Source organism: Corvus cornix, chromosome 1 (assembly GCF_000738735.6).
Source record: "Corvus cornix cornix isolate S_Up_H32 chromosome 1, ASM73873v5, whole genome shotgun sequence".
Classification (NCBI taxonomy): domain Eukaryota; kingdom Metazoa; phylum Chordata; class Aves; order Passeriformes; family Corvidae; genus Corvus; species Corvus cornix.
This window is the reverse complement of record NC_046332.1, coordinates 12,056,378-12,084,188: the sequence shown is the minus strand read 5'-3', so window position 1 is coordinate 12,084,188 and position 27,811 is coordinate 12,056,378. Positions and strand designations below refer to the sequence as shown.

Sequence of the window (27,811 nt, the reverse complement as noted above, 5' to 3'; positions counted from 1 at the left end):
TTACTGAAACAGTAATTTTAATCTTAAACTCTTGCCCACTCTGGGGTTTTTTTTCCATCAAAAAGTATTTTACTTAAGTAACAACTAATAGCTGCCTTTAAAGGATACACTGTTAATGAGGTATCACTTTCCAAGTTATTTATGTTGACCTTAGGCCAATATGACAAAAAAGCTATAGTCATTCCCGGGCAAAATTAATTCATTCTATGACAGCAAAGGACTTTGAAGAAGCCTTGAATTTTTCCACATCAAGTTGATGTCACAACATGGCGGCTGTTTCTGTCAGCAGCCATGTTAATAGTTAATAAAATAATATTTGTTCCCGAGGTTCAAAAACTGTATTAAGTGTGCAAATAAATACTAAACAAATATTTTGTATCAAACTTTTATGCAAAGATAAATAATTGTTACACTGTAAAATTGTCAGTTCCATTTACTGTACATTGACTAAGATACAATTCATGAGAGACTGAAAGAAACAGAGGAGGTTTGTTTAACTACAGTCTTAAAACTACATACATTGTGGATATTTCCCCATAAAAACTTCAAATGCTCTGTTCATTTCATTGCTCACAACTAGCTAACTTACATCTCTTAGCAAAATAAACACATACCCTTTATTTAGCAAGGCATATTTTGTTACTGAATTAATAAACAAACATTATATAAAAATGATCTGAACATTTGCCTCAAGGGGGAGCTTACAGTTCATTCTTGTAGATCCTTTGCATTTTGCAAGCCATTCCAAGCTAATGTTCTTTGACGACATTATAATACAGCCTCACAAAAGGTTATTTTTGCTTTGTTTTCAGTCAGTAAACCATTATACCTCCATGCTACTGTCCTTTCTAGGCGTCTTTGAAATCCATAGTGTGGACTGGTTTGGACTGGTTTTTGTTCTTCCTTTACTGAAAAATAAAAATATAAACTATTTTCAGTGCATGTGTGCCTTTCCAGTCCTGATTCAGTTTTGTGATCAGACCTGAGCGTTTCATCCCCAGATCTCAAGGCCACTGGTGCTTTCACAGTGTGGGTTCCCCAGCCACAGTGGCACTGTTACCAAAGATACCAGACCACCCATCTTAGCAGTGCTACTCCCAGGAACTGTACGGAATTGGCCTGTATGGATTTTATTTTATTGTTTTCCAGTTCCCATCCAACCACACCTCTTGTACAGAGTGGTCTTTTCAGAGAAGGGCGTGGACTCAGTTTGACCAGGGCTGGTGGGAGCTGAGTACTTCCCTTGTCTGGGGGGAACCAGAGCACACACACCCCACTAAATCCACGCCCAAGGTGCAGCCCACCCACCCCAGGGGGTACCACAGCCCTGCCCACCCTGCGTACACCAACGAGGTCACTGCGCACCCCCCCATGCGCCAGCAAGCCTCTTCCCTTCAGGGCTTGACCTGACATCTAATGAAGCGATGGCACATGAATCAGACTCCTAGCAATGAATGACTGGTAGAAAGCTTCCTTAGGGCTAGTTTTCAGTCAAAACTGTCAATAGTAGGTTTTGTGTTTGGTGTTTTTTCAATTAAAAAAAAGATAAAACTGGTTCCAAAAATACTTGCTCTGCAATACTGCCAAAGTGTTCACTCTAGTTTTTTCAGGGAGCCCTGAGGCACCCTAAAAGTTTATGGCAGTTTTTCCACATGGCTACAACTGCCACAACACACTATCTTCCCTCACTTAGACTGGCAGATGACAGTGCACTGCAGTCTACTGAAACAGGAGTCACTTCAGGAGCCATTGCAGCTGCATTTCAATGAAAATGCTTCAGTCTCTGGGTGGAATATTTTACACTGATGGTTTTTTTTTCCAATTAAGTAAAAACCAGAGGAGGAGAAGTAGCCCTACATAACTTTGTAAGGTGGAAACCTAAGACTCCCAACAGTCCTATACATTCAGTTTTACTCCTTTCCTGGTGTGTAAATGCAAGCAAGTCTGAGTTGATTTAAAATGTACTTCGAGGGTGCTGAATGCTACAGTAGTTTTCAATCCCTCCAGACTTACCTCTGAAGTCCTACAAAGTAATGCATTATGCACCTGAGCCCATTGGAGTAATTGAAAAGACTCCCTTTGGCTTCAGTGGACTTTAGATCAGGCCACAATGCTATAAACAAAGCAATTGCAATGAATAAAGTAGTTCCAGCGCTTCCTTCTTAAAGAAACGAAGTCACTACTTCCTTCTGGATTAATCCAGAAAAAGCAGGCATATTTCATAAATTAATGATGAAAGGCTTTGAATGGAGAGTCCTTGCCACACAGCAGGAACAATTTCTAAATACCTTGGATCAGAACTTGAGCTGTATCAAATGAGCTTATCTTCAGCAAACCTACGCTGATTTTCACAGCTGGTTCAGGAAACAGATTTTAGTGACAAAGGTAAGAGGCAATAAATAGCTTGAGCATATTGGTGTTTTGACCATCAAATGCAATCATAGAAACTGAGAAATATACCAGGTTGGAATTTAAACTTTCTGCAAGGCATTCAGATGATAATGGAGATGGGTCTTTGAAGCAGTTTCTCCTTGCTTCCCTGGAAGAAATGAAAGGGAGAGCATCTAAGCATGAATGAGCTGATCATTTCGGCTAGCTACAGGGACGAGGTGTTGCTTTGCCTTATTACTACCCTTCAAGAGCCCAATGCCAGGCAAAATTAGTCATGACCTTTCAAGCTAGGCATGTCCTGGTTGGCCATGGGTTGTGGCTTTCAGAGGAAAGGTCACCATGCTGTGGAAGCCTAAAAAAGAATGAGAAGTCAGGGTCATGTGGAAAGTTGGGGATCCCTCCTTCCCCACCAGGACAGAATCCCTTTCCTAAAGCTCTACATTATCCAGATGATCAGTTCAAGTGATTGTCTCTTTTTTGACTTGCTTTTTTTCCAAGAACTGCATATTTGTGATGAAATAAAATGATTTGCAAGGCAGTCATAAGAGGAGATTGAAAATAGATAGGAAAATATTTTTTAAAAAACAAAGTTTTGTTTCAACAGATAAACAAAATACTTCATTTTTGGTGATAGTTTTTTTAGCTAAATGATTTTTAGAAATGGTTTAAGTTCTTTAATTAAAGGTTTTGTTGCAACTCAAAATGGACATTCTGGGAACAAAAAAAACCCAAACCAAACAAACAATAAAAAAGAGAACCCTGTTTTGCATCAAAACCATTTTGTCCTTAATTTTTGTATCATTTCATCTATCAAACTAATCAGCTAACAGAAAAAAGGGCAATCTTCCAAGGTGAATTTCCAGTATCTGTGTTATGCAATTTTGAAGTCTAGGAAGTTCAGATGAATTACTTCTGGATGAACTGCTATAGCATCAAAGGCCTGATCAAAGCCCACTGAAGTCAACACTACTGTTTCTATTTATTTCAGTGGGCCGTGAATCTCTCATTGTTTTCCCAGGGGTATTTAAGGGCTGAAGCTTTTCTCAGATGAGAAAGACCTGCCAGAAAAGGTACAAACATATACCATACTTACCAAGAAATCCATGGCCATCGTAATAAAGGTTCCAGAATTCAATCACTATATGATTGCTATTATTATACATATTATTATTTTATTACTCTTTTTTTGCTTTGAGCTTCCAACCTTCTGCAGCCCCACTGCTGAGGTTTGTACATGGCCTTTCACAGGCCTGTATTTGCCTGTCATAAGACAGGTTGGAAAATGCACATTTTCCTTTTCTTTATAGAAAATGCATAAAATAAAAACTCAATCTAGCTTATTATGCAGACGTCATCATATCTTTTTTTATGGCTACTTGTTTCCATGAGACATGGTACCAAGGAGTACTGCAAATATCACTGTACACTCACTCATACAGACAGAAAGAGTCTTCATATGTGAAGTGTTTTCTCACCTGAAATAAGGTACGACAGCTATTGGCAGGAAATATTAAGTAAAAACCATAAGAAAAAAAATAAAGGCTAAAAACAAGGAGGAATTTTGTTTTCTAATTTCTTAAAACAGAGATATCGTATTCCTTTTAAGTATTCCTGCTCTTCAGGAGGGACAACAGCTTATGAATCTGTTTATTACTCTTGATATTTTACCAAAATAGCATTTATCTACAAATCATATTCCAGTTTAAACTCTTCTGAATTACATTAACTTGAAACCACTTCCTGAATTAAAGGATGAAAATGATATTTGAAAGTTTCAGAAAGACTAGTTCAGAAAAAAAAAACTTTTATGCTGTCATATCTTGACATATCTATATCATATTTTGAGAAAAATGAAAAGTCCAAAGAATTTTAAAGCATGAAGCAAAGTAGATTGTATTTCAAAAGGCTGAAGTGTTTTCTCTTTGCATAACAATACATCTGCTTGATATCACAGATATGGACACACACCTATTTACTTTATGCATCCTCTTTAGCACCTACACGATGTACAAAGGATGTGTCAATGGTGTGTGGCTCAAGGAATGTTTTTGCTTTTCTGTTTCTCTGCTTAGTGGTCCATCTGTTGTTTGTATGGTACGTGCAGTGGAACAGCATTAAGCAGCAGCATTAAGCAGCTGCTGGCCCTTAGATTTATCCTTGGAATAAACTGTACTTTAGGTTAGAAAGTGAGTAGTCCTTGAGTTCACCCTGTATCTGTGAGGGACCCTGCTATTATTTGCCACAGCCCAGATACTTTATAGGTGGTAATCACAATGAAAGAGGTGAAGTAAAAGTGCTGACAACAGCCCTGCCTATCAAGTGGTCTGCAAAGAGACTTTCTTTAGAAACAGGTGGAGTCCCAACAGCAACATACGTTGAGACCTGGAATTATTTCAGCATATTGTGGAAAAGCCTGAAGGTGAATGTTCAGCTGTAACAGCTGTAAACTACTTGGATTTTAATAGATGAAAAGATGCTTATTTGCATATTTGGGGATAGATGTAAGCAGTCTTTCAGTAGGAATAGCATGCCAATGGAAATATGAATTCTGCATTATAAAGCCACTATGGATGAGTGTATTTTACCTTTTATGAAGCATCTGGAAACAGCAAGTCCCAAAAGCCACCAGTATCAACAGCAGTAGTGGTATAGTGGGTATTACAACATAAATTAGATTCGGAATTATACCTACAAGACAAAAGTTTTCATTAATGTCTCCCATGTTGAAATGCTTTTAACCATGTGAGTAAAAATCTGGAGTAAAATAATAGAAATACATTAACTTACACAAAAAACCACATATATTCCTTCTATAGGAAGAGCTCCAAAGAGAACTCAGCAGTATCAAGAATAAAACAGCACTTGAGTTATGTGCAAAAAGGTCTTCTGATATTTTACAATTTCATAATTCAAAATTCAAGTATTTTAACACAGTTCAGTTCACAGGCTATTTTTACAGTCCATTTTAACTGTAAACTCAGTTGTCTTTGTATGTTGGATTCCCTGCCCATGTGGGGCCACAGGAGGAATGAGACTGGCTCTCATCTTCCCTTTTCCCTTAAAAGACACATCTAACCTCTCCTTGATTAATGAGGAGAGCTAAAGGTGCTCCTCTGCAGGTCCCTGGACAAAAGGAGTGGGAAATGGTATAAGCTGAGACTCCATTATCTGTCTACAATAGAGGATGGGGCCTGCAGCTTCCAGAAGGGTACTGTTTCGCAGGAACTGTATGCCTGTGTTTCATACTAGCACACATTTAATGTACAAATTGTGGAGAATTTCTTACCCATTGCCCTATTTTGAAAATATTTTTCACTAGTAAGAATAAATGTGAATATTCAGGTTGTGTCCGAGTTTTAGAGAGAGAGTCTTTGCATAGTTTATATTAAATGGCATTATTGATTTCAAACCACTGTTCATCAATATATCAATTCCTCTGGGGTTACAAATAATGGAAACACCAGTTAGGAAGCTGGCTCAAATCCAGACAACCAGTAGGGGAACAGAGCACTCACTTTCCCTAATCCCATGGTGCAATCCTGTAAAATCCAGAGTTGCTCCTTAGACATGTTCAGTTCCTTGAACTAAAGCCATGCTACAGCCTTGGGACTCCATCCGCAAGATAAATTGATGAATGAAGCAGCCAGGGGCATTGCAGAACCTGGGCAGTAGGTACCCACTTCCCAAATATCAAGTGTCATCTCTGCTGGGAATCTCAGCAAGGCACTGAACTCCTCTTAGCATGTGGTTTTCCTTAAAGCACAGGATACTTGGGGGAGCTAGGGACACAGTTTGGTGAGACAATGATATAATTTGTTTCCACAGTAACTAAGAATGTTATGTAACTTGAAATGTTATTCAAATATATGCATTTTCAGGGCACTTCCCAGGGAAACAGACTGTTTCTTCCTATTGACAAAAATGGAAACTGAAATATTAATTTAATTCCACTATTAATATTTTTAGCAGAACACTAAATTCATATGAACACATTACCTGTTTCAGTAGCAATAATATGATACTGATCTTCTGGTTTGCTTGTGTCATAAGGATTTCCTGCTGGCACTGTTGGAAAAATATCTGAAAAGGACATCAGACAATTTAGGAAAATAGTAAAAAAAAAAAAGGGCCATTATGTTGTTAAATAAATTAATATTCATTACATTTTAATTTATATTGCAAAAATGAACATTTTAATGATTTATTAAATATACTTGTAAACAGGATTTTATTACAAAATTGGAATTATATCCAGAACAAGAATTACAAGCAGTGCCATTCTGAACAACAGCCATATACTTGCAGCTTTTGCTGTCTGAAGGATTCATTTTTCCTGTGTTCCAGTACTTAATTGTCCCTGTTAAACTTGAGTAATTTTGGAGGTTCTTGTAAGCTATCCTTATAATTATGTCTTCACCAATGCAACTGAATTTAACGTGTCAAAATTTCTTACCGTACTCTGGCTCCGCTCTGTCTCCCAATTCTTTTTCTAAGACATTATCTGTTAAATCAATATTTGAAATTGATTGTTGAAGAATGAAAAATGTGTGCAAAAAACCAGATGTTTCCATTATTTTTCATGCAGTATCACAGACACAGATACATTCCCCCAAACAATAATTGCTTAATTCTTCATCATTTCATCATCTTCCCAAAGACTATTTGCAAACACTAGTGTCAAATCACCTCTAGTTTATACTTTTTGCTCCTTAGAAGAGGGCAATAGTTTACTCTAGCTCCAATTCTTGGTGGCCTCTGATTTAATGGCTAATGGTTAATGGCTTAACCACTGAACACCCTAACTTCTTGTGCTGAATAAAGCTCCTAACATATTCAGAGCTTCATTTGTGCAGACAATTCTAAAACAATGTAAGAATTTCTCTCTATCTTAAGGTTATACTAACTTAATAGTGCTATGAGACTACAGTTCTTAGTGTCTTGATAAATCCAAACTGCTGGGAGAAATCAAAACAGTGATAAAGCCTAGTAGAAAAAGGCAATTATTTCACCTACTCTGGTAAAAAATAGCTACATTTGGCCATATATAAAGAAAGATGCCAAGACACCCCAAAGAACTGAGTTGCTGTCTCTTGACAGCAGAAGAGGAGATGAGTTTTTAATTTGATGGCATAATCAAACCTACACGAGCTGGACAGGAACTAAATGTGGTTGCAATTACCAACCTATAATTAAATTTAAGAATGCTGAATGATCAATATGATCCAAAGCCAGACTGAACATTGCAACAGCAAATTCTGTCAAGGGAGGCACTATAAAGAGGGCTTGGAAAAATAAAAGTGTCTACCAGAAATGTAGTTGCTGCTTGAGCAAGGCTGCCTAATGAGCACTGCCCTGGAGTTGCTGCTGATACAATTAGATGCAACTTCATCACAGTCACCTACAACCTGTTTTGACCTGCGGCTGGTATCACACTCCATATATTGAATACAGACAGGAGAGTTGTGAAAACAACATATTCAGATAACAAACTGAAATTCAGTATGCATGTGGCACTTTAATACTCCTGGTGAAATGGATGTATTTTGTATTGCTAAGAGCTGACATTGAAGCCAGTACAGTGATTTCAGGGGGGGAAAAGGTCATTTTTAGGTCTCCCTTGGTTTGAGATAACAAATGTAATTTTCTTACAAACATTGTGGTACTTTCTTCAGGCAGTGAAAGAAATGTCATATATCTATTTATATACATTTATGCATCTACTCCTTTCCTCCATGTGACAGAAAAATACATTTCTGGAGAATAGCCTGTTTTGCTAAAGAGCACAATTCCAACAGTTTGAGAGTAAATAGCTACAATTCAGTAGTACTGTATTTACATATACTGCATAACAATGTCAATACTAACAATAATCTACCCATACATTGTTTGCCTTATATGCCTCATTATAAGCTAATAACCCATTTCTACCTACGGAAAGAAATATAAATGTATTTTCATTGTTACTGTTTTCACTTCATTTTCTGCCAATCTAAAATACCCAGCATTTTTTCATTTAATTTCATTTTCATTATTGCTTTTGGTAAAAGCAATAGAAAAAACAATTCCTTATCACATCTCAACAAGAATGGTAAGTAGCTCACTATTACAGAAAAATTATCTAGTTTAAATTTGTTTGCTTTTAAAGTCGTGAAACATACCTGAAACCAAACTTTTTTACTAAAGCATACAATTTCTGACATCAAAATGTTGGGTTTTTAATAAAATAAAATATTTTTATTTTGTTGCATTATTTCAAAATAATTCAAAGAGTTCTAAAAGTGACAAAATTGCATATGCATATATTTCCTTAAAGGGCCTATGATGATTATTGATCATCATAAAGTAGTGATATCCACTAACAATTTTAAAAGCAGGAACAGATTTAGAGGGTGGCAGTAAAATATCTTCCAAATATTTAATACTTGCTTGTAGTATTAATTGTCATTAATATCCTCATTAAGAGACCAGAAAGTGAAAAAGTTATGTATCCACCAAAACCAAAGGAATGAAATATCCTGGATCTCTACAGATAGCCAGATCTCTGCAAAGAGTGTGATTATTGTTTGATCGTCAGCATAGAGAAAGCAGAGAGGAAACTGCAGAATTATATAGGTCAAATAGCTGCTAAGAGTAGGACTTCATAGAATCATAGAATGGTTTAGGTTGGAAGGGACCTTAAATAGTATCTTCTTTCCAACCCCCTGCCACGGGCAGGGACAACTTCCACTGGACCAGGTTGCTCAGAGTCCCATCCTACCTGGCTTTGAACATTTCCAGGGATGGAGCAGCCACAGCTTCTCTGGGAAACCTGTTCCAGAGCCCCACCACCCTTACAGGAAAGAATTTTTTCCTAATATCTAACCTAAGCCTACTCTCTGTCCATTTGAAGCCATTCCCCCTTGTCCTGTCACTCCAGGCCCTTGTAAATTGTCTCTCTCCATCTTTCCTGTGGGCTCCCTTCAGGTACTGAAAGGCCACAATTAGGTCACCCCAGAGCCTTCTCTTTTCCAGGCTGAACAATCCCAGTTCTCTCAGCCTTTCCTCATGGCAGAGCTGCTCCATCCCTCTGATCACCTTGGTGGCCTCCTCTGGGCTGGCTCCAGCAGGTCCCTGTCCTTGCTGTGCTGGGACCCCAGAGCTGGATGCAGCACTGCAGGTGGGGTCTCAGCAGAGCGGGGCAGAGGGGCAGAATCCCCTCCCTGCCCTGCTGCCCACGGGGCTTTGGATGCAGCCCAGCACACGGGGGTTTCTGGGCTCCCAGAGCACACGGCCAGGGCATGTCCAGCCTCTCACCCACCAGCACCACCAAGTCCTTCTCCCAGGGCTGCTCTGGATCTGTTCATCCCCAGCCTGGACTGGTAACAGGGGCTGCCCTGACCCAGGTGCAGCACCAGCATTTGGTCTTGTCAAACATCATAATATTCCCATGGGCCCACTTCCTGAGTTTTTATTAATTAATAAATTAAATTAATCCATAATTTCATATGTATTCTGACTTTCAGCTTAGTCTTTGAAAAGACACACCAAAAATTATTTGAAAACATTTGCATGATCCTACTGAAAACACGTTTTCATTTACTGTAAGTACCACCAAGAATAGAAAATGCTGCAGGCTCAAACTGGAACATTTACTTTCCACGTCCTTTCTGGTTTTGCACCATGATCTAGTTTATAGTTCACTTTTCCTCTATTGACATATACAGAACTTATGTCATGTCTGGAAGTACAGCCAAATTGCCTAAGATCTGTTTTTTCTGTCACCATCTCAACTAGCAGGCATCTGCTTTTCATATCTCTAAGTCTACATGCATGAATGCAGATTTTTTCCCTGCTGTTCTGGACTTCATTCTTCAAGCCATGACTTTTTGAAATTACCACCACACATAATTTGGTATAACTGGCTGCAACTACAAGTACAGTGCAAAATTTTTTACAGGAAGACCAAGAGATGTCTTGGTCATCCTACCTGGAAAGTAGAAAATGTCCACTTAAAACATTTTATGAAGAAAAAATAGCTAGGGAATTAATTAAATCAAAACAAACTTGGGAATGCATTATAGTGAAGCTAACTTCAAAAATATTCTTATTAGATATAAAATGGTTTATTTAAATGTACTACAATTTATTTTTTATTGTTGTTACTGACATATTACATCCCCTGTTAATATCAGCCCAGGCACACACCAAAGGAACCAGAACCACAGGCCAAAAGACACTTGGAGATTCCCTCACAAACCAAGAGGCAATTGTTTTCCTAAGACAATGTCCCACCTGTGAAATATAACTGTAGTTTCACCTACCTGGGGCGTATTTGCAGATAAAATTGTGCTTCATGTTGCACCTATCATCATTCCATTGATAAAGGTATGGCCCTCCCAGACCAGGGTTTGCAGTTGGCTGATGATACATCACCACACAGGCTTCACTTCCACAGGAAGGCTCATCTGTGTACCAATTTCTAGTTTTTGAGGATAAGGTTCATCAGGATGCCAAAGAAGAGTTTGCCAAAGAAAAGAGTTTGCATCAATGAAGAAATATCAACTCCAACAGTCCCATCCTCTTCAAACACATCCTGCATTTCCCACAACCCTTCTGTGAAAGGAGTTAAAGGCCCAAGCTCCACATCTCTGAATCTTAAACAAATTCTGATCAAAGCACCTCAGCAGAAATAACACCCTACTGCTCTGCTTTCTTCCCTATTAGACTCTTATCTGTCCCCTTGTCCTGAGTTCTGTGAGTTGCTGCTACTCTGGCTTTTGGATTCATCAAGAAACTAAAGGCTTTTCAAAAAGGGTAGAAACAGAATTTACACTAAGCATCTCACAATAATTTATTTGGTGGCTGACTCCCTGTTTTGAGGTGGCCAGAGCCTTGCAGAATTTACCTGCCTGCTTTCAGACCACACCCTAAAGACTCTGTGTGTGGCAGAACAACCTCCAGATGTCATGCAGGGGCAAATTCTGTGGGTGGGAGCAAAGAAATTTGTAGGCTGAAGCCACAAAATGTCATCCTGTCACAGCTTCAAATTCAAAATCCCGATTGCCAGCTATCCTTTATCTGGAGAAGTCAAGGGGGAGATGCTACAAACTTCATGCCTTCAAGCAAGACTTGGCATTTCAGGCTCCATTTCTTTCCATGAAACCTTCTCAATAAGCAGTTTCACACGCTTACCTGAATGGTGAACTACTTCCATCAGCCCACTGATAGAGGTCGGGGCAAGCACTCGACGTGGCCAGTCCGTCGCCACTTCTCCACAGCCCAATCCAGAAATCACCATCAGAAATCCCAGAGCCCGATTTGGTGAGGTTTTGCAGCATGTTTTCTATTAGCTGCTGCTCAGCTTCACTTTCCAAGCTCAGTAAAGCCCCACCATCGATTTCACAAGCCTGGCGGGCCTCCTGGAAGCCCACACGTCTAGACAAGTCCTGGAAATAGGCTAATTTGTAACACGAACGCTTGAAGGCACCATAGCACACCTTCTGGCCTGGAAAATAAAATCATGGGACTGTTCAGAGTACAGTAATGAATATCAAACCTGCAAGAAAAGAACACAGAACATCATGCACATGCTGATGGAGGACTGGAGATTTTTGTCTGAGAGCATTCATGGTGATAACACTGGCACCACTGAGATCCTTTGCCCTAATTTAACTTGCAAATAGAACACAGTTCATAGGAATCTGTGCCATCTTCCCATGGCCTGTGAAACCCTCCAAAACACTGAATATTCCCAATAGGTTCTAGAAGAATATTCTCTAATGACTGTAGCATCAGGCCTCTCTGTTAAAGCCAGGATCTGTTTGGAGGGTATTTTCTCAACTATTTCATACTAATGGAACAATTTCATTTTTATTTTGTAACTAGAGTTATTCAATTTAAAAAAAATTTCAAATTCCCATTTTTAGTGGCAAGAAGCAGCTGGAAATTTTTTGATCCTCTGAGTTAATCTTGAGAGGGCATGTAGGAGAGGAACTCATAGCCACTCTTCACTACAATGTGCCTAAGTGCAACCTATGGAAGGAGAGAGCCTGCTTCTTCCAGTTCTTTGTCTGAGAAAGATACATCTTTTTCCTAAAAAGGAAAAATAATTATGATTTTCAACTACTAAGACTCTCTAGAGTTTGTTCAAGATGAGGGATTAACACACCCACTTGTCAGCTGCAACTGAACTCCAGTATGTTTATTTAGGGACACTAGAAGGCTTCTAAATCAAATAGTCTCTTTAAAAAAAACCAAAATCAAGTTTTTCCAGTATCGAAATTTATCATTGGAGGAAAAAAATAGGAAAATTCATTTTGTTAAGTAAGAATGACTGAAGGATACCAAAGTAACAAAAACTACCAGGCATTATCAAGATTGTATAGAAATCAACTGGAAAATTTGACAATCACACAACATGCTGAGCCAGACGGGCTCATTGAAGGTCATGGAGTCCAACTCCTGGCCCTGTGCAGAACAACCCAAGAGTCACACCATGTATATGAGAGCTTTGTCCAAACACTTCTTGAGCTCTGTCAGCCTTGGTGCTGCGACCACTTCCCCGGGGAGCCTCTTCCAGTGCCCAACCTCCCTCTGGATGAAAACACTTTTCCTGATATCCAGCCTAAACCTCCCCTGACACAACTTCAGGCCATTCCCTTGAGCCCTGTCACTCGTCATCACAGTGATCAGTGTCTGCCTCTCCACTTCCCCTTGTGAGGATGCTGAAGACCACAATGAGGTCTCCCCTCAGTCTCCTCCAGGCAGAATAGACCAAGTGCCCTCAGCCTCTCCTCATATGGCTTCCCCTCAAGGCCTTTCACCATCTTCATAGCTCTCCTTTGGACACTCTTTAAGAGCTTTATACCCTTCTTATATTGGGGCACCCAAAACTGCTCACAGCAACGGAGGTAAAACCACACCAACACAAAATACAGTAGTTTATTGTACCATATCAGATTTGTATTTGAAAATCTTGTATTTAGTCTCACTTTTAAGCAAACCCAGATATATGACTCACATAAATAAACTTTGAACAAGATTTATCCTGTTTCATCTTACAAAAAAAAATTGTAATTTGTCACTGGGAAACAGCAACATCCTCCCATAACTTCAGCTATATTTAAGTTTTCCCAATGTTTTTCTATACACAAAGAGTAAACATCGAAGTAAACAAAAAAGCTTAAAAGCTACAATAAAGTGCAGTCTATTTGCATTAGTGTTGCTTTATTTTTGTCTTTAATAAGTAGGATACTTCCAATAGCAGACAGCACAAGTGCTGAGATGAAGACATCTCTATATTTGCACAGAGCATAGTTTCAAGTATTTGCAGAGAATAAACACACTTTATCAAAAATGCATTAATATAGGAATGGAAAAACAGGATCAGCTCTTGACTTTTAGCTAAATCTGAAAGTAATTCTTATTTTTTGGGATCATTTATGTTGTAGAATGCTAAATTATAGGGGCAGTAGGGATATACTATGCTTAGCTTTCTAGTGTTTCCTACAATTCTTGTAATTTTTCTAAAAAAACCCCAAACAAACAAAATCCAAACAAAAACTCTGAAACCTTCACTTTATAATACCCTATTACAGTTCATCTGGAGAAGGTCCATCAGGAAGAGAAGCATCTTTGTAATCTCATTCTTACTTGCCAGATAGACTTCTGAAAATTCAGTTTTTTATCAGTAATTAATCTACCAAAATAACAGAGGAACAAGGATAGTCTAAAAAAAGGACAAGCTTGTGTCACAGATATTCAAGGAAAAAGCCAGGCTCCAAGATCAGGCAGAGTGCGCCAATTTGGACTTTCTCTGATATTGTCCTGACAACACAATGTATGCCCCAACTTCTCTTTGGTATTTCCCTCTATTCATATAGGTTAAGAGCCTTGCTCCCAGTAAATGTAGCAAGAGCCATAGTCCTAGTTGGACAATGGTGCTGAAGAACCAAGGGACGGACCCTTTGACAGAGATGCATATGAAATAATGGGCTTCTTCCTAGGACTTCTTTGAACAAAAGAACTACTCTTATCAAAGTAACAAAGTGATGAGTCTAAACGCTGCAAAGAGGAAGTGCAAGAATGAAAGCTGCACGTGAAATCCCAGTACATTCCCTTAATCTACAATGCTGAAATTCTAATTTTTTTAGCATAATCGATTTTCCCCAGGAACTCTGTGTCACTGACAAGACCGAGTGCACAGGGAAGGAGGAACTGATCAACATTTTGACCCTCACTGCTGGGTAAGTGACAGTGGCTTATTGCCAGAGTACACGTGTATATAACAGCACAAACGTCCAAAGCCTAGCAGCTTTGAATTATGAATTATGCAGGACTCTAATCACTTCCAAGGAAAAGTGACCACACCCTTCCCTGTAGCTGAAGATTGGATTCAAAGCATTAATTCAAGATGCCTATGCAAATTTAGGAAGAGTGCTTTGTCCTTTGTCTTGTTCTTTTTATTTTTCCAGACAATCTTTGAAATAAACTCTTCCATGATCCTTTCATTCTGCGCACATACACTTCCTTGACATCAAATAGTAAGTTATGAGCAAATTCAGGTATCAAAGTATCCTGGTCACAATTTCAGTCATGAGGGAATATTCAACCAAGGTGAGCAGGCTGACTGCTATGGATCAAAATTCCCATGCTGTTCCTCCCTCTCACAGGAAAACAGCTGACTTTGCCTTTATAACACACAATCCACTCCCCCCATCCCTGCATGCTTCTCAGGTGGCTGAAGTGCTCCCCTCACTCTCTGTTCTCATGCACAGTCTCTGCTCTTCTGTGACTCTCCCAAAATCTGAATCAAACCTTCTAGCAGGAGCAATGGATCCTTGCTGGCTACCTGACTGAGCCTGCTCAGAATGCTCATCTGCCAGTCAGCTGCTGCATGGAGACTCAAGTAAAATCATAGAATCTTTTAGGCTTTAGACCTTGAAGACCATCGAGTCATGGCAAGTGCTGTTTCTGATCTGCTCCGAGGCTTGTATGCATAAGCTGTGCTGTATTCTGGACCAGTACAGAGGTTGTATCAATGCTCAGCTCCATCACCCACACCAAGGAAACCAGGTGGGACTGTATGGAGCAGCAAGGAGGATGACAAGCATTTGTGATGCACAGTGGGAAAGAGCTACTGCAGCCCCTAAGATGTGCCCAGCTTGCCACCGTTGTGCACTCAAATCAGAGAGCCCTCTTGGAGCAACCAGCATACAGATGTGAAGGCACAGTCTGTACCCAAGGCTTTATCTGAAAGGGTTTGCAAGCTAAAATCTTGAAGCTTTGTGGAAGACATTTTCTTTCTTCCCTTAAACTGACCTGAATAATTTTTAATGATACCATTGTTACTGCCAATGTTTGGGCAGGGTTAAGTAACTCTAAAAGCAAGTTTTATAAAGTGAAAGAATTGAACAAATGAAAATTTGCATGAAATCCAGCTCCTAAATTACTGCTCTCACATTTGTTGCTCTCTCCACCTGTGGCAAAAGAAATAATTTTCTCCTTAGAGGCTGATCATTTCTGCAAGAATATACCTCCAGAAACCAACAGAGAAAACCGCAAGAAACCAAGAAATAATTGGCTTTAAGACCCATAGACCCAAACAGTGTGAATGAAGTATGTGAGCCAGAACAGTAAGCTGTCTGGAAGAAGCTGTGAATTTCTCTTGTTCTAGTTAATTTAATCCCTGTGTTTCGGCTGTGACCTACTCTGAAACTTTTCTTTCTTCTTTTGAAGCGGACTTTGAACCAGCTCCACTACAGCAGATAAATGTGTTAATGGAAATCTGCAGTTGTGCCTTAATAGCTGGCAAATCAGTTGACATTTTAGTGCTCTTCTCGGAACACGCTGAGATGTCAGGTTTTAAAGCTTCATTTTTTCTCTCACTACTAATTTCTGAACTACAAAGCAGAAATAATTTACCACTGAAAAATGACAGAATGGACCACATTGTACAGGAGACAAGATAAGTATGGAAATATTAACTATGTACTATTTTACCTTATTCTAACATCTTTCAGTAGACTCCACAGTTAGTTCTAAAGCAACATTTTGCTATTTCAGTGTATAAATTGAGTTCCAATTTTTCTGTCACAATTGACTAGAAACTAGATTCGTAAGAAAGCCTATTGGAATGAATCACGCTAAGATACTCTGCAACGTGAATAATCTTTTTGTCTCATCATCCCATTAGCTGACAAAAGCAAGTGAACAGTACTTGCTCTAGAAAGTGCTAGCTACCGTTTCCATCTTTGGGTGTCGCACAGCAGCTCCATAGTAGAATGTTTAGATATGGGCCTCAGAACAAAGATATTTTTAAACTAAACTACCCATTAAAATATTTCTGCAGATAATCATACAGGGGGAAAATAATCTCATTCAAGAAAAAAAGAAACAAGCAAATTTCCAGCTGTTATTTCAATCAGTTATATCTCCATTATGTTTTAATAATCATGCTTCATTAAACAAATAATAGGTTCCTTGATTTCTGTCATGACAGAAGTTACAACAAAGTGTCATTTAGAAGCAAAATTGCTGATAAAATACCCAGGCCAAGGACTCCTCTCTCCCTAAGAGCATCAGGCTTAGCACTAAACTAAACCCTCACAGGGCCATGAGGGGCACAAAGGTCATTTTGAGTGACACACCCCTCTTAGCTGGAGTCTTTGAAGATGTCAGGTAGAAGATAAGCTTCCTGCTGATAAATCCCATTCCACTTCCTCTTGAACCTTACAAACTAACCTGCAATCCAGGGTTTGACACCATTAGCATCCACCTAGATTAGGTCAGACACTGCATGTGCACAGTGTAAATGAAGAGAGACAAAAATGAATGCACAAAGACTGATATACTAAAGTCCATTCTGTTTTTGCATTTTGACTTTTTTTTCTTCCCAAGATAATGGATTCAGCAGAAAACACAGAAGAACACTTGGTAAAAAGCAATGTGAAATATTTAACATTAACAAGAGCCATGTGAGCCTGATGGAGACCTCTGAAAAGAAAGTGACAAATAAAACACAAGGACATAAGTAAAAGTGATAATGAAACAGCAAAACAGAAAGCTACAGTAATTAACCAAAATATTCTCTGCCTGTGTTATGAAGACTGGTCTTGGTCTTGAACTTGCATGAGCAGTGACCTCAGGGATGGCTAACCAGCATTCAGGACACCGGGCACAGTTTGTTTTCACCTGTCCCCACGTCACAGGGCACTTCACACCAAGTCCCAGTGATGCACTTCAGAATGTGCCAGTAAGACTAAGTGGTATTAAATTTTCCTAATCACATTTTAGTTCAAAGCTGATGCATCTTGTCAGATGATCTTTGTATCATCCAGTCAGATTTTGACTGGGTTCAGCTGCTGGTCATGTTTTGCTGTTACGGCTGTTGATGTTCTACTGCATCATATTTGCGTCCATCCATCAAATATAATTTTTTAATGATTCATATTACTTTAAAAAACAACCTGTGATAACATTTCATAATTACATTCTGTCTTCAATTATGATAAAAGCAAGTTGCCATCTTCTCTCCCAAAGTTTGTAACACTGAAGACACATTCTCTAGCTGAGTCAGTGTTCAAACCACTGATGTTTCTCAGCTCACAGTCCTGAGCAGCTTAGGGAATTCCATGTGCTTACAAATTTGACATTCATATAAAAACTGCTGTACAGGTCACATGCCAGCCTGTATCTGTACTGATATCTTCATAGCTCTCTCTTAGCAGGTACTTTTTCTTCCAATCCTCCTAATAACCAAGCCTTCCAAGAGAAGAGACATTTCTTACTGATTTGCTCTGGATTGGGGATTATGCCTAAATTGTCATCATACCATTTTTCATAAGTGATTTCCCCAGGTTAAAAGCTTTCAAAGGTTCCAAGTCACTTTTAATGGCTTATATAAAAAAGCCTGAGGGCCACATTTGCCTATCCAGTAGCTGTGCTTCAGGTAGGTGTTCACAGCAGGCAGTTTGTGTGCGTCGTATCAGAGTCACAAGCACGCAGACAGTGTCTAAAGTGACTTAATGGAGGCTGCCCCCAACCTCTCGTGCAAAACTCATCTATCAGCCATTCTCAAAATATTTCTTGTAATGGAGTATCTTTCTTGCTAAATTCTTGGGCAAGTAAAACTTATAGATGCACACATAGATAGCAACCCTAAAATGATCAATAGGAATTTTTTTCTATTCACTCACAAGCACAGGCCAGGTAATGTAACTTTAGCTATTAACCATCCCATACCTTGTGAATTAGCAAAGATGATGCAAGGGCTCCGCAGACACCAGGAAAACAGCTGTCTCTAGGATTAATGCAGCTTTTGCAAAGAGAAAAAAACCAGGGATGATGAAGTTTAAGTGAAACAAAGTTACTGTATTACACCATTCATAGAGAGATTTAGTACAGTTATGCAGAATATGAAGCTACACAAGATTCATTTGTTTCTGTCCAGTTCCTGTCGTCTTTATCTTCTCTTTTGCCATGGAAAGTGATTTTCAGTTAATTTATTGCTGAAAATGGGTTTTCACCTCTATGTTAGACTTTACTAGTTCAGCTACTGTGTTTCTAAGCACTTCTGGGGACAGGGAGTGGATTTATTTTTGAATGACAACTGTCCTCAATAGACCCATAAAAAGCTACATTTTTAAAAATCAAGCAGTCAAAAAGCAGACAGTGCAAAGGAACACCTGGCAGTGGTGATTTACATATTAAATGTTACTTATCCCTAACACCTGGATTTTGCCATCCAGGTGAATACAAATGCAATTAAAATTGGATCTGAGAGCTCTCCTGCACAATGCAGCAAGATGGCTGGTCACTAAAATAGGTAGTTGAGAATGCACATATGGCCACTTATGACAAGTATTGATCTAAGCAGGTTATTTTTGGGAAGGTTTGTCAAAGCCTCTGTGTGCTCAGAACCTGCACTGTTCTAGGTCTTGGGAAGATGCAAGAGGGTTCCTTGTTCTACAAAATGTTCTTCATTGTGTTGAATAAATTGCTGGGAGAATTTGTCTTTTTCAGAGCAGATTAAGTTCGTCTGGATTTTCAAAATCCCTGATGTGGTGTGTCAGGCTTGTTCTTGATGTCCTGGGAACTGGAATACCAGCCTGCATGAAAGATGCCATCTTCACATGGCAGTGATAGGCTTATTCACTCATTTCCCGAAGAAAACAACACACACGTGTATTTCTTATGGTTAGCTTCTCAACCCTGGCACACAAAGGAGGGAGCTCAGGCCATTGATAACAGAGCTGTAAAGAAGCAGCTTGATATCTAAATCTCATTAGAAGCTATTCAACACTTCACCCTCCATAATTACCATTTCAGACAAACATAAAATTACAATTATGTAAATCAATACAGGCTAACTGTCTTCAACTGGGAAATATAAAATTAATATTTATGAAAAAGTTTTAGTCACTGATTCAGGTCATAATTCAGTGACCAAAAAAAAATCTATAAAGTATTTCCCAAAAAGTACTACTTTTTTTCCCCCCAGGTCAAATCATTAAAGCCCTGACAGTTTTCTTTCTTCTAAGTGAAACATACCTTCATTTTGGCATTAGCTCTGGTTTCAGCTATCTAACACTCATAAATTTAAAGCATGAGATCCATTTAGCTTTTCCTGTAATAACTATTTTCCTTTCTTCTGATCATGTGAACTTTACAGGTGTATATCACAGGGCTGGCCATGGCTGTCAGCCACTTACTTCTCTAAGGGGCCAGCTCACAGCTGCACTGTCCTGGGGATTCACAAAAAAAGTGCCAACATAGCTGCTATAACAACATCCTAAAGTTCCAGTTGCCTTCCCTTTTTTAAGGAAAAACTTGGACACAAACAGGCAAATGATAACATCCAAGCATCAATGGTATCTGCTTGAACCTACTCAAAATAAGGGGAAATACAATGCACTGGACAGACCTACACATCTACAAGTCTGCTCTAGGATGTGGATTATTTTACCCAGAACTTTTAAACCCCAAAACAAACAAACAAAACCCACAAACAAACAAACAAACAAACCCGAACAATTCTGTGGTTCAAATTAAGTCCATTCATGAATAGTTTTCTGTGTAGCCATGAAGCCCAGAACAGAATTCACAGTGGCTTTAAAGACAGACATACTATGGCACTAAGAAGTTGTTGTTAACTTGCTGTGGAATAGATATAATAGACAAAAATTGTAGTCTGAATGCCTTAAGTATGTGTGCCAGCCTAGGGGAGTGGGGAATACTTTTATTCTTCTACCCCAAAGCAGCAGACATTTTCACAAATACCCAGTTTTGTACCCATCAGTAGGTTCCCTCAACAGGTTTTCTCCTAGGCATAAATTTAGGCACTTCTGACAGTTTCTGCTGATGGTTCCTTTCTCTTTTTTTGCCTCTAGAAGGAAATAGTTCATAAATCCCCAGCCACAGAATCACAGAGTATCACTCAGTTGGAAGAGACCCCCAAGGGTCATCAAGTCCAACTCCTGGCCCTGAACAGGACCATCCTCAAGAACACCACCATGTGCCTGAGACTGTTGGCCAAACGCTTCTTTAGCTCTGACAGCCTTGGTGCTCTGACCACCTCCCTGGAGAGCCTGTTCCAGTGCCCAACCATGCTCTGGGTGAGGAACCTTTTCCTGATATTCAATCTGAATCTCCCAAATCAACAGATCCACCTTATGTCAATTAAATGAAGGAAAAAAGGAGAAGGGAGAAAACATACTCTTTATCAATTATTTTTCATAGCAAGCATCATCCAATCTCAGTATTTTTCAGTGAAATTTGAATGTCTTTTTTCCAAGTAGGTGTATTTCCATGGATTTGTTACCAAAGTGTCTGTATTTGCAATAGATTTAGGTAATATATGGACACAAATTCTATTAACTTCCTTGGTTTAAGGACTTTAAGAGTTTCCTAGGGTGTAACACCCTTTATGCATTTCAGTACAGGAGTGCCTTCTTTTTGCAGCAGTTCCACAATTAAAAGAGAAACCAGCAGGCAAATCCTTTCTCATTCAACTTTTCCTAAGAAAGTGTGAAAAGCCAATCCACAAGGAATCTTAAAATTGTCAACATTTCTCTTAAGGCAAAAATAGAGTGGAAGTTTGAGGGGAGGACAAATATGTTGGAATATTATGAAGGATAATTTACACTAAGAGAAAATTTAGAGGTAGAGCATGACTGGTTAATTCACAGTACATGTATGCAGTGCTTGAGATACAGTGTGGGATTCATCTCACCAAACTTCAGTTCTTCCCAATAAACCTGTCCATATCTAAACTGGCTCACTGACATTGCTGTGTAGACAACTGAATGAAATAAGCATTGTTAGTGCAGATCTGAAGCGTTTTCAAAACCTAAATTTAAATGCAATTAGTCCCACTCTATAAATACCAACTTTTTCCTTCACTTCTTACAAAGTGAGCCTAGAATCATTAGCTGTATAACACAGCTACATTCAGATTTAGTTAGACCCATGCTAACTGTTTCATTAAGACTCATTATTTCTTAAGACTGCTTGGAATTGAAGGTCCCACTGTTCGTCAGTGGTGAGAGTAGGGACTGCTTCAGCAAGAGACTCAACTTCCAAATAGTGAGTGACAGGTAAGAGTATGGGATTAGAGTGTAGCAATTACTGTCAAAGGATTGTTTCATTTTACCTATTTTACATTAGCATCTACAGTCTTTTCTGATCCACCAGAGATTTGCAAAGAGAAAGCCATTATGGGAATTAGTTTCAGAAAAATAATGCTGTATAGAACCCTTTATGAACCAAAGCATGTCCCCCCACAAACATCGTATAACTGAGAAGTTTGATGTACACAGGATCAGACCTGAACTACACAGAGTTAAAATCAAGGTACAGAACATGAGCTTAAGCAGGGAAGAGATGAGCTTTCTCTCTCTGGGAACAAGAAAAGCCATGTGAAAACAAGCAGACTGTCCATACCATTCCACATGGTTTTTACCATAGCTCTATCCGTGGTAGGTGTTTCCTCTTGGGCTCTTTAGCCAAGTGGAATACTGGGACTTGACAATCATGAGTTTGAGATTTGCAATGCCCTTCTCCATTTTTGAACAAAATGCTGTGAGCGAAAAGTTGTATTCCTGGGAAAGCAGCATGCTGGCCTGAGACACAGCCCTAGGATTTTCCATGTCTGTTTCCTTATCCCTGAACAGAGCTGCAGCCTGGCCAACCTGTACAGCTCTACCCCACAGGAAAGGTAAGCTTTACAGGGTTGACAAAGGGGGATCTCCTCTAATACAGAAATCTGACTCCTGAAACTGATTTAAGTACTTGGGTATTTCTACCCTGCTACAGAAGGACTCCTTCACCACCACAGGTCTCATCAAAACTGGGTTCTCATTCCACAGGGTATTGTGGAATTTTTTGGTAAGGGGCAAGGTGTGTTTAGTAGAAACATGTATTATATCCAAAAGTCATCACCTCATTTCACTTTAGGAGCCTAGATCATTGATTTTCCCCCAAGAAGACAGTGCTCAGTACAGCTGGATAAGGAGAGGAACAAATAAAGGAGTCCATGGGAATTAAATGCCCAGCTTCTCCTGCAGTTCTCCAAGTCTCGGCTTTAGTGATTACTGAAAGCTACAACTGAGCAAAAGGATCTTGTACTATCTGGGCATGCCTATCCAAGAAAAGCTGGTCTAGTATGGAACTAAATGCTGGATATTTCCAACAAAATGTGTTCAACGCACACCTGTTGCACACGTATCCTGTAGAGAGATGGGCAGTGCTTTTTTCAGGTTATGCCTTTTCAAATTCTGAACTACAAACGTATCTTGAAATTTACAGTTCAGGTGGAAAAAAAAAAAGCCCCACAACTTTACAGTAGAAGGCTTCAATTAGAGAAAACACAGTTTGACAGACAAAATTCAGGTGTAATAAGCAGGCCAAGCCAATTAAATTAAATTATGCACCTTTTGAGATTGACTAGAGATAACAAACCCTATCCGGTGCCCATGAAGACACTGCTTTAATTCTCTTACTTTGCAGTACTTTCTGTAGAACTCAAATCTGATCATAAGCCATGTGAATGAACATATCCACTTCCTTAAAGGCAACTGAAGCAATGAAGTCTATACCTCAGGGGAAACTCTGGTAGTTTCCTGACCCACCAAGTGTTTTTCCTCATTTAGTGTTTTATATATCCAAGTACTTCTGCACCAAAATAGATACATACTGCTTCAAAATACTACATCACTATTTAATCTGCTATTGATGCACAGCAGTAGCAAAGAGCAAAACTTAAAAAGCCATAGAAATACAACTAGACAAACAGCAGTCATTAAGCTATAATATCTATGATTAATACATAGGCTGTTAAATGATTAGTAATAAGATTAGCTTGCATGTCTCCTGCCCAATAGATACTTAAAGTAATTGCATCTTTGCAAACTGCATTATCATCACTTCATGTTCTTTATGATGTCATGGGACAGCAAGGCAGACTCAGCACTTTCTCCTGAGCCTGCTTTGGTTTTTTTCCTATAAGAATCAATTCTCTGGCAATGCTAGATAGTCTGATATGGAGGCTGTGAGCACTGCTCACAAAACATCTGTTTAGCTATACAAAAAATTACAAAGCATTTTACATCACTGTTCAAAACTTCCCAAATTAAAGATGGCAAAAAAAATAACACTTAAATGAAAATTGATGCCAACAATAGTTTTAATTATATCCTAGGAAAATTAACATACTTGGAAAAAGTAACAGAAACCCTTTAATTAAGAAAATGGCATTTCAAAAAGGCAGGCCCTTCCTTCTCTGTCCTCTTGACACTTTTGTGGTCAAAATGGTAGCAAATTTCCAATTATTGCTAGGTCTACTGCAAACTTACTGCAGTCAATGGAAGTCTTTCCACAAGGTCCAGCCAGCACTCAAGCAGTTTCATAAACAGCTTTTGTGAGTGATAAGAACTATATATTTATTTGGAATGAGAGCAGTGAAATTTCCTACTATGCCAGATTATTAATCATGACTGAAGAAAAAAAAACTATTTTTTTTTTTCAGGAATAGATCTGTTTAAGATACAGATTTAGGATTTCAAACATAAGGTTGCTTAAGTCCAAACTGCTGGTTCTTATACAAGAGAGAGGTAAGCTAGATGGGAATCAGGTGACAGCACACACTGCCCAATTATTCAATGGTACTATTTCTTGCTTGAAATAATGTCAACTACTATTAGTACTACACCTACCCACATGCATGTGCCAGAACAGCAGTGTGGTCCTCGAGAGCAAGAAAGGGGGAAAAAATGTTCTTCCAGTACATACAAATACCAGGAGTAAGCATAAATAAACAATTAATATCTTCCCTTGTTATTGTCTAGGAAATCATTATTTAATGAATACAACCTCAACAAATTAACTAATGGTATATAAATGGTTCTTTCTGTAAGTGGCTTCAAACCCTCTCCTGTATTCTCCCAGCCAAGTATTAACAGCATAATACAATGACATGAGGCTCATTATATGCCTTGAAATGCTTCAGGGAAATATGGGGAGTCTGTGTCCTTTCAAAGCCCCCAAAGCCTTATGTGCATCTAGGAAGAGTTTGACAAGGCAGTATACACATATCACACACAGCTTTAAAAGCTGGACCTCAGTTTGCTGCATCTCAAACACAGAAGCTGCAGCTGGAAGATTAAGGGACTGGGTTTCCTCAGCCACACATGGACTCCTGCACTGAGACTGCTAATGCCAAACCCATCTCGTAGATGATTAATCCTCTCTACTCCTTAAAAATAACAGTGTTACATAGCAGTCATATAAATTGTAATACTTAGAGCTTTGATGCATCATATAGCTAGCATAATTCACAGTATGACAGAGGTAGATGAAATATCTTAGGTTACTGTTGAGGCAAGCAAGCTTTTTCAAAGTGCTGGAAGTACTGCTACTTAGCTGTTGTTTCCTGAAGATACTGTTTCACCAAAAAGCCCAACAGCCCATCTTAGCTGTAGCATTAGAACATGCTTCAAATTAAGCATGATCAAAATGGTCCCAGTGACTGCCCTCCCTCATCAACCAAGAAAGTTATCTGAATTCAGCAATCAAATGGTTGCAACAACAACAACAAAAAACCTACAAAAAAGTTTCGTTGACATGCTACTGTTACAGCCTCTGAAACAATAGTATACAAGTAATGTGCATTGTTCTGGAAACAGTTTGCAAAGAAACACGTTCTTACCCACACATACACACACATAACTTGTTAACAAGCAGAGTCGAGTGCGTAAACCTTTGTTTTCAGGAAAATGCATGGATGTATAGGCACATGCAACACACCTCTGAGAGCCTATCACCTTTAGTTTGGAGGGTCTGAGCCAAAGTAAGCTTAAAAGGGACCTTTTCTTTAAATTTAGCAGCTTCTGAGCATACACACCTGTATACTGCAAACACGCAGTGCGAGTCTACAGCTCTTAAATTAAACCTAAGCTCTAATGTTAGATATAGATTTCTGAAGTACTGTCTTCCTTTCAGTTTAGAGAGTTGTGGATGCACCCACATACAACAAAACTATTTATGCCACACGCTCTTAAAAGTTTGCCCTCTCCTCCTAACAATATCGCAGACAAAGAAGAAATAGCCCCGTACAGCTGCCAACAAAACCCAGTGCACCCAGACGTTCCTCGGGAAGACGCTCGACCTTTTTAAACAATTCGAACGGAGCCGGAGCGCGCCGGCAATGAACGAGCTCTAACAAGACGGGGCAGGACTGGAGTTCAGGCTGCCGCAGGAGCCCGCAGCCCCACGGCTGGAGCCGCCGCCGGCCCGGCGGGGTGCCCGGTGCTCGCCCCGCAGCGCCCCGGTGCTCGCCCCGCAGCGGGGCAGGGGCGCCCGGGAGGCGCTCCCAGCGCCGGCCGCCAAAGCGCGGCTGCTTCGGAGAGCGGGGTCGGTCCCGGGTCCGCCCCGCGCCGCTCCCGGAGCGCTGCGCTCCCGCACCGGCCCCGCACCGCGCACTCACCGCTGAGGACGCGCCCGGCGAGCGCCCCAGGACTGCACAGCACCGCGGCCGCCAGAACAGCCGCCAGCCCCAGCCCGCCTCCGGCCCCCATGGCGCTGCCCCGCTGCCGGCTGGCTCCGAAAAGCGCTCAGGGCAGGACGATGCCGGCCAGAGAGCAAGGGCCACACACGCAACACCACCACTGCCCTCCACCACCTCCCCACTGCCCGCCGCCCTGCCTTTATCTGCTTCCCCCGCCGAGGGACCGCCCCCGCACCGCCCCCAGCCCCAGCCTCTTCCCCATCCCCTTCCCCATCCCCAGCGCCTACTCCAGCCCCTATCCCAGCCCCAGCCTTTCCTGTCTCAGCCCCTTCTCCGGAGAGGTACCGGCACGGGTACCCGGTGTGAGGTCGCTTCTCGCTCCTGGGTGGAGGCTGCAGGGCGGCGGGTCCCTCCCAGCCCCGCTGCCGGGTCATTTGGGGATAGTCCCGGTGGCTTGTGAGTGCGATCCAAACCCAGGTCTGTCAGGGTTTCCTATCTGTTAAGGGCTTTGTAGACCTTCCTTGGTCTGTGTTTTCCCTAAGAAGAATAGAAATGTCCTGTTGCCAGCTTGAAAATGAGGCTATATATATATATATATATATACACACACCTATACATATATGAGGTATACACCTGGAAAGCACATATATACACACTAGACTATAAGTATATATACTGGAAAGTCCCCTTTTCTCACTGCCCCCGAAGATACTGTAGTTAAATCCACATTGCTGTCACTCTGAAAATGCACTGGTAATTCTCTGGATCTCTTCGAATGATGCCTTAGGTTTTAGGTTTAAAGGACCACTTTCAAAACTTGTTTGTTCTTCAGAGCCATGCTGAAGTTTTATCTACAAATATAGTTTATAGATTGCGTAAGATTAAGAAGTGGTTACTTGTGTACTTTGCTTTTAAATGGGATAGATCACCGCAGATGTGCTTAAGGGACATCTTGTATGCAAATTACTAGAGGGTTTGCCAGTTATTTTCATCTTTCTCAGAACTCAAAGATCATACATGGCATATTGTTATTTTCCCTTTGGATGTTTATAGCCAGGTTTAGAAGTCAATACGTCTCAGATTATTATGGATTTTAAAACACTTGATGGATTCCTAGCTGCCTTAAAACTACCTGGGATCAGTTTTTTACTAAAAAAAAAACCCAAAACCCTTGAGGTTCCTAAGTAGCATTGGAAAATTATTTGAAGCACTGCTGTGTTTTGCTACCAACTTTTTTGATTTAATAGCAGAGTTATTTGTTTGTTTGACTGATACAGATTTTTTCCAAGTGGATTTATGCTTCCAGGCAATAACTAACTTTTCTCTCATCTACAGGTAAGTTGAGCTGTGATCCTCCTGAACAATACATTCTGAAATGGAGAAGTTACCTTGAATCTCCATGGCATCTGAGATTCAACTTCTGCTGACGGTATGCAGAAA

At 39.9% G+C, this 27,811-nt stretch overlaps 1 protein-coding gene across 5 annotated transcripts; it reads right to left on the bottom strand.

Annotated features, from left to right (window-relative positions):
• Nucleotides 1-375: 375 nt before the first annotated feature.
• Nucleotides 376-26,532, bottom strand: CHODL (chondrolectin). Of its 5 annotated transcripts, none has more exons than XM_039564279.1 (8): nt 26,351-26,532; nt 11,563-11,875; nt 10,692-10,849; nt 6,845-6,892; nt 6,388-6,471; nt 4,977-5,079; nt 2,461-2,539; nt 376-908 (listed from the first exon to the last, which is right to left on the bottom strand). In XM_039564279.1, exons 1-8 carry the CDS (start codon nt 26,439-26,441, stop codon nt 906-908), a joined length of 879 nt encoding a protein of 292 aa, XP_039420213.1. In that variant the 5' UTR covers nt 26,442-26,532; the 3' UTR covers nt 376-905. The 5 variants fall into 5 exon arrangements, with proteins under 5 accessions (XP_039420213.1, XP_039420207.1, XP_039420236.1 ...); XM_039564285.1 differs by lacking the exon at nt 2,461-2,539 and adding an exon at nt 2,671-2,743 and having other exon boundaries at nt 830-908; XM_039564273.1 differs by lacking the exon at nt 2,461-2,539.
• Between the last annotated feature and the right edge of the window lie 1,279 nt (nt 26,533-27,811).

What these genes read in the sequence shown, in the direction of transcription:
- CHODL (XM_039564273.1), bottom strand. Translation starts at nt 26,441, where the DNA reads ATGGGGGCCGGAGGCGGGCTGGGGCTGGCGGCTGTTCTGGCGGCCGCG. An exon ending in CGCCGGGCGCGTCCTCAGCG is followed by an intron (nt 11,876 to 26,350) that starts GTGAGTGCGCGG and finishes TTTATTTTCCAG; the next exon opens with GCCAGAAGGTGTGCTATGGT. An exon ending in TATCTGCAAATACGCCCCAG is followed by an intron (nt 6,893 to 10,691) that starts GTAGGTGAAACT and finishes TTGATTTAACAG; the next exon opens with ATAATGTCTTAGAAAAAGAA.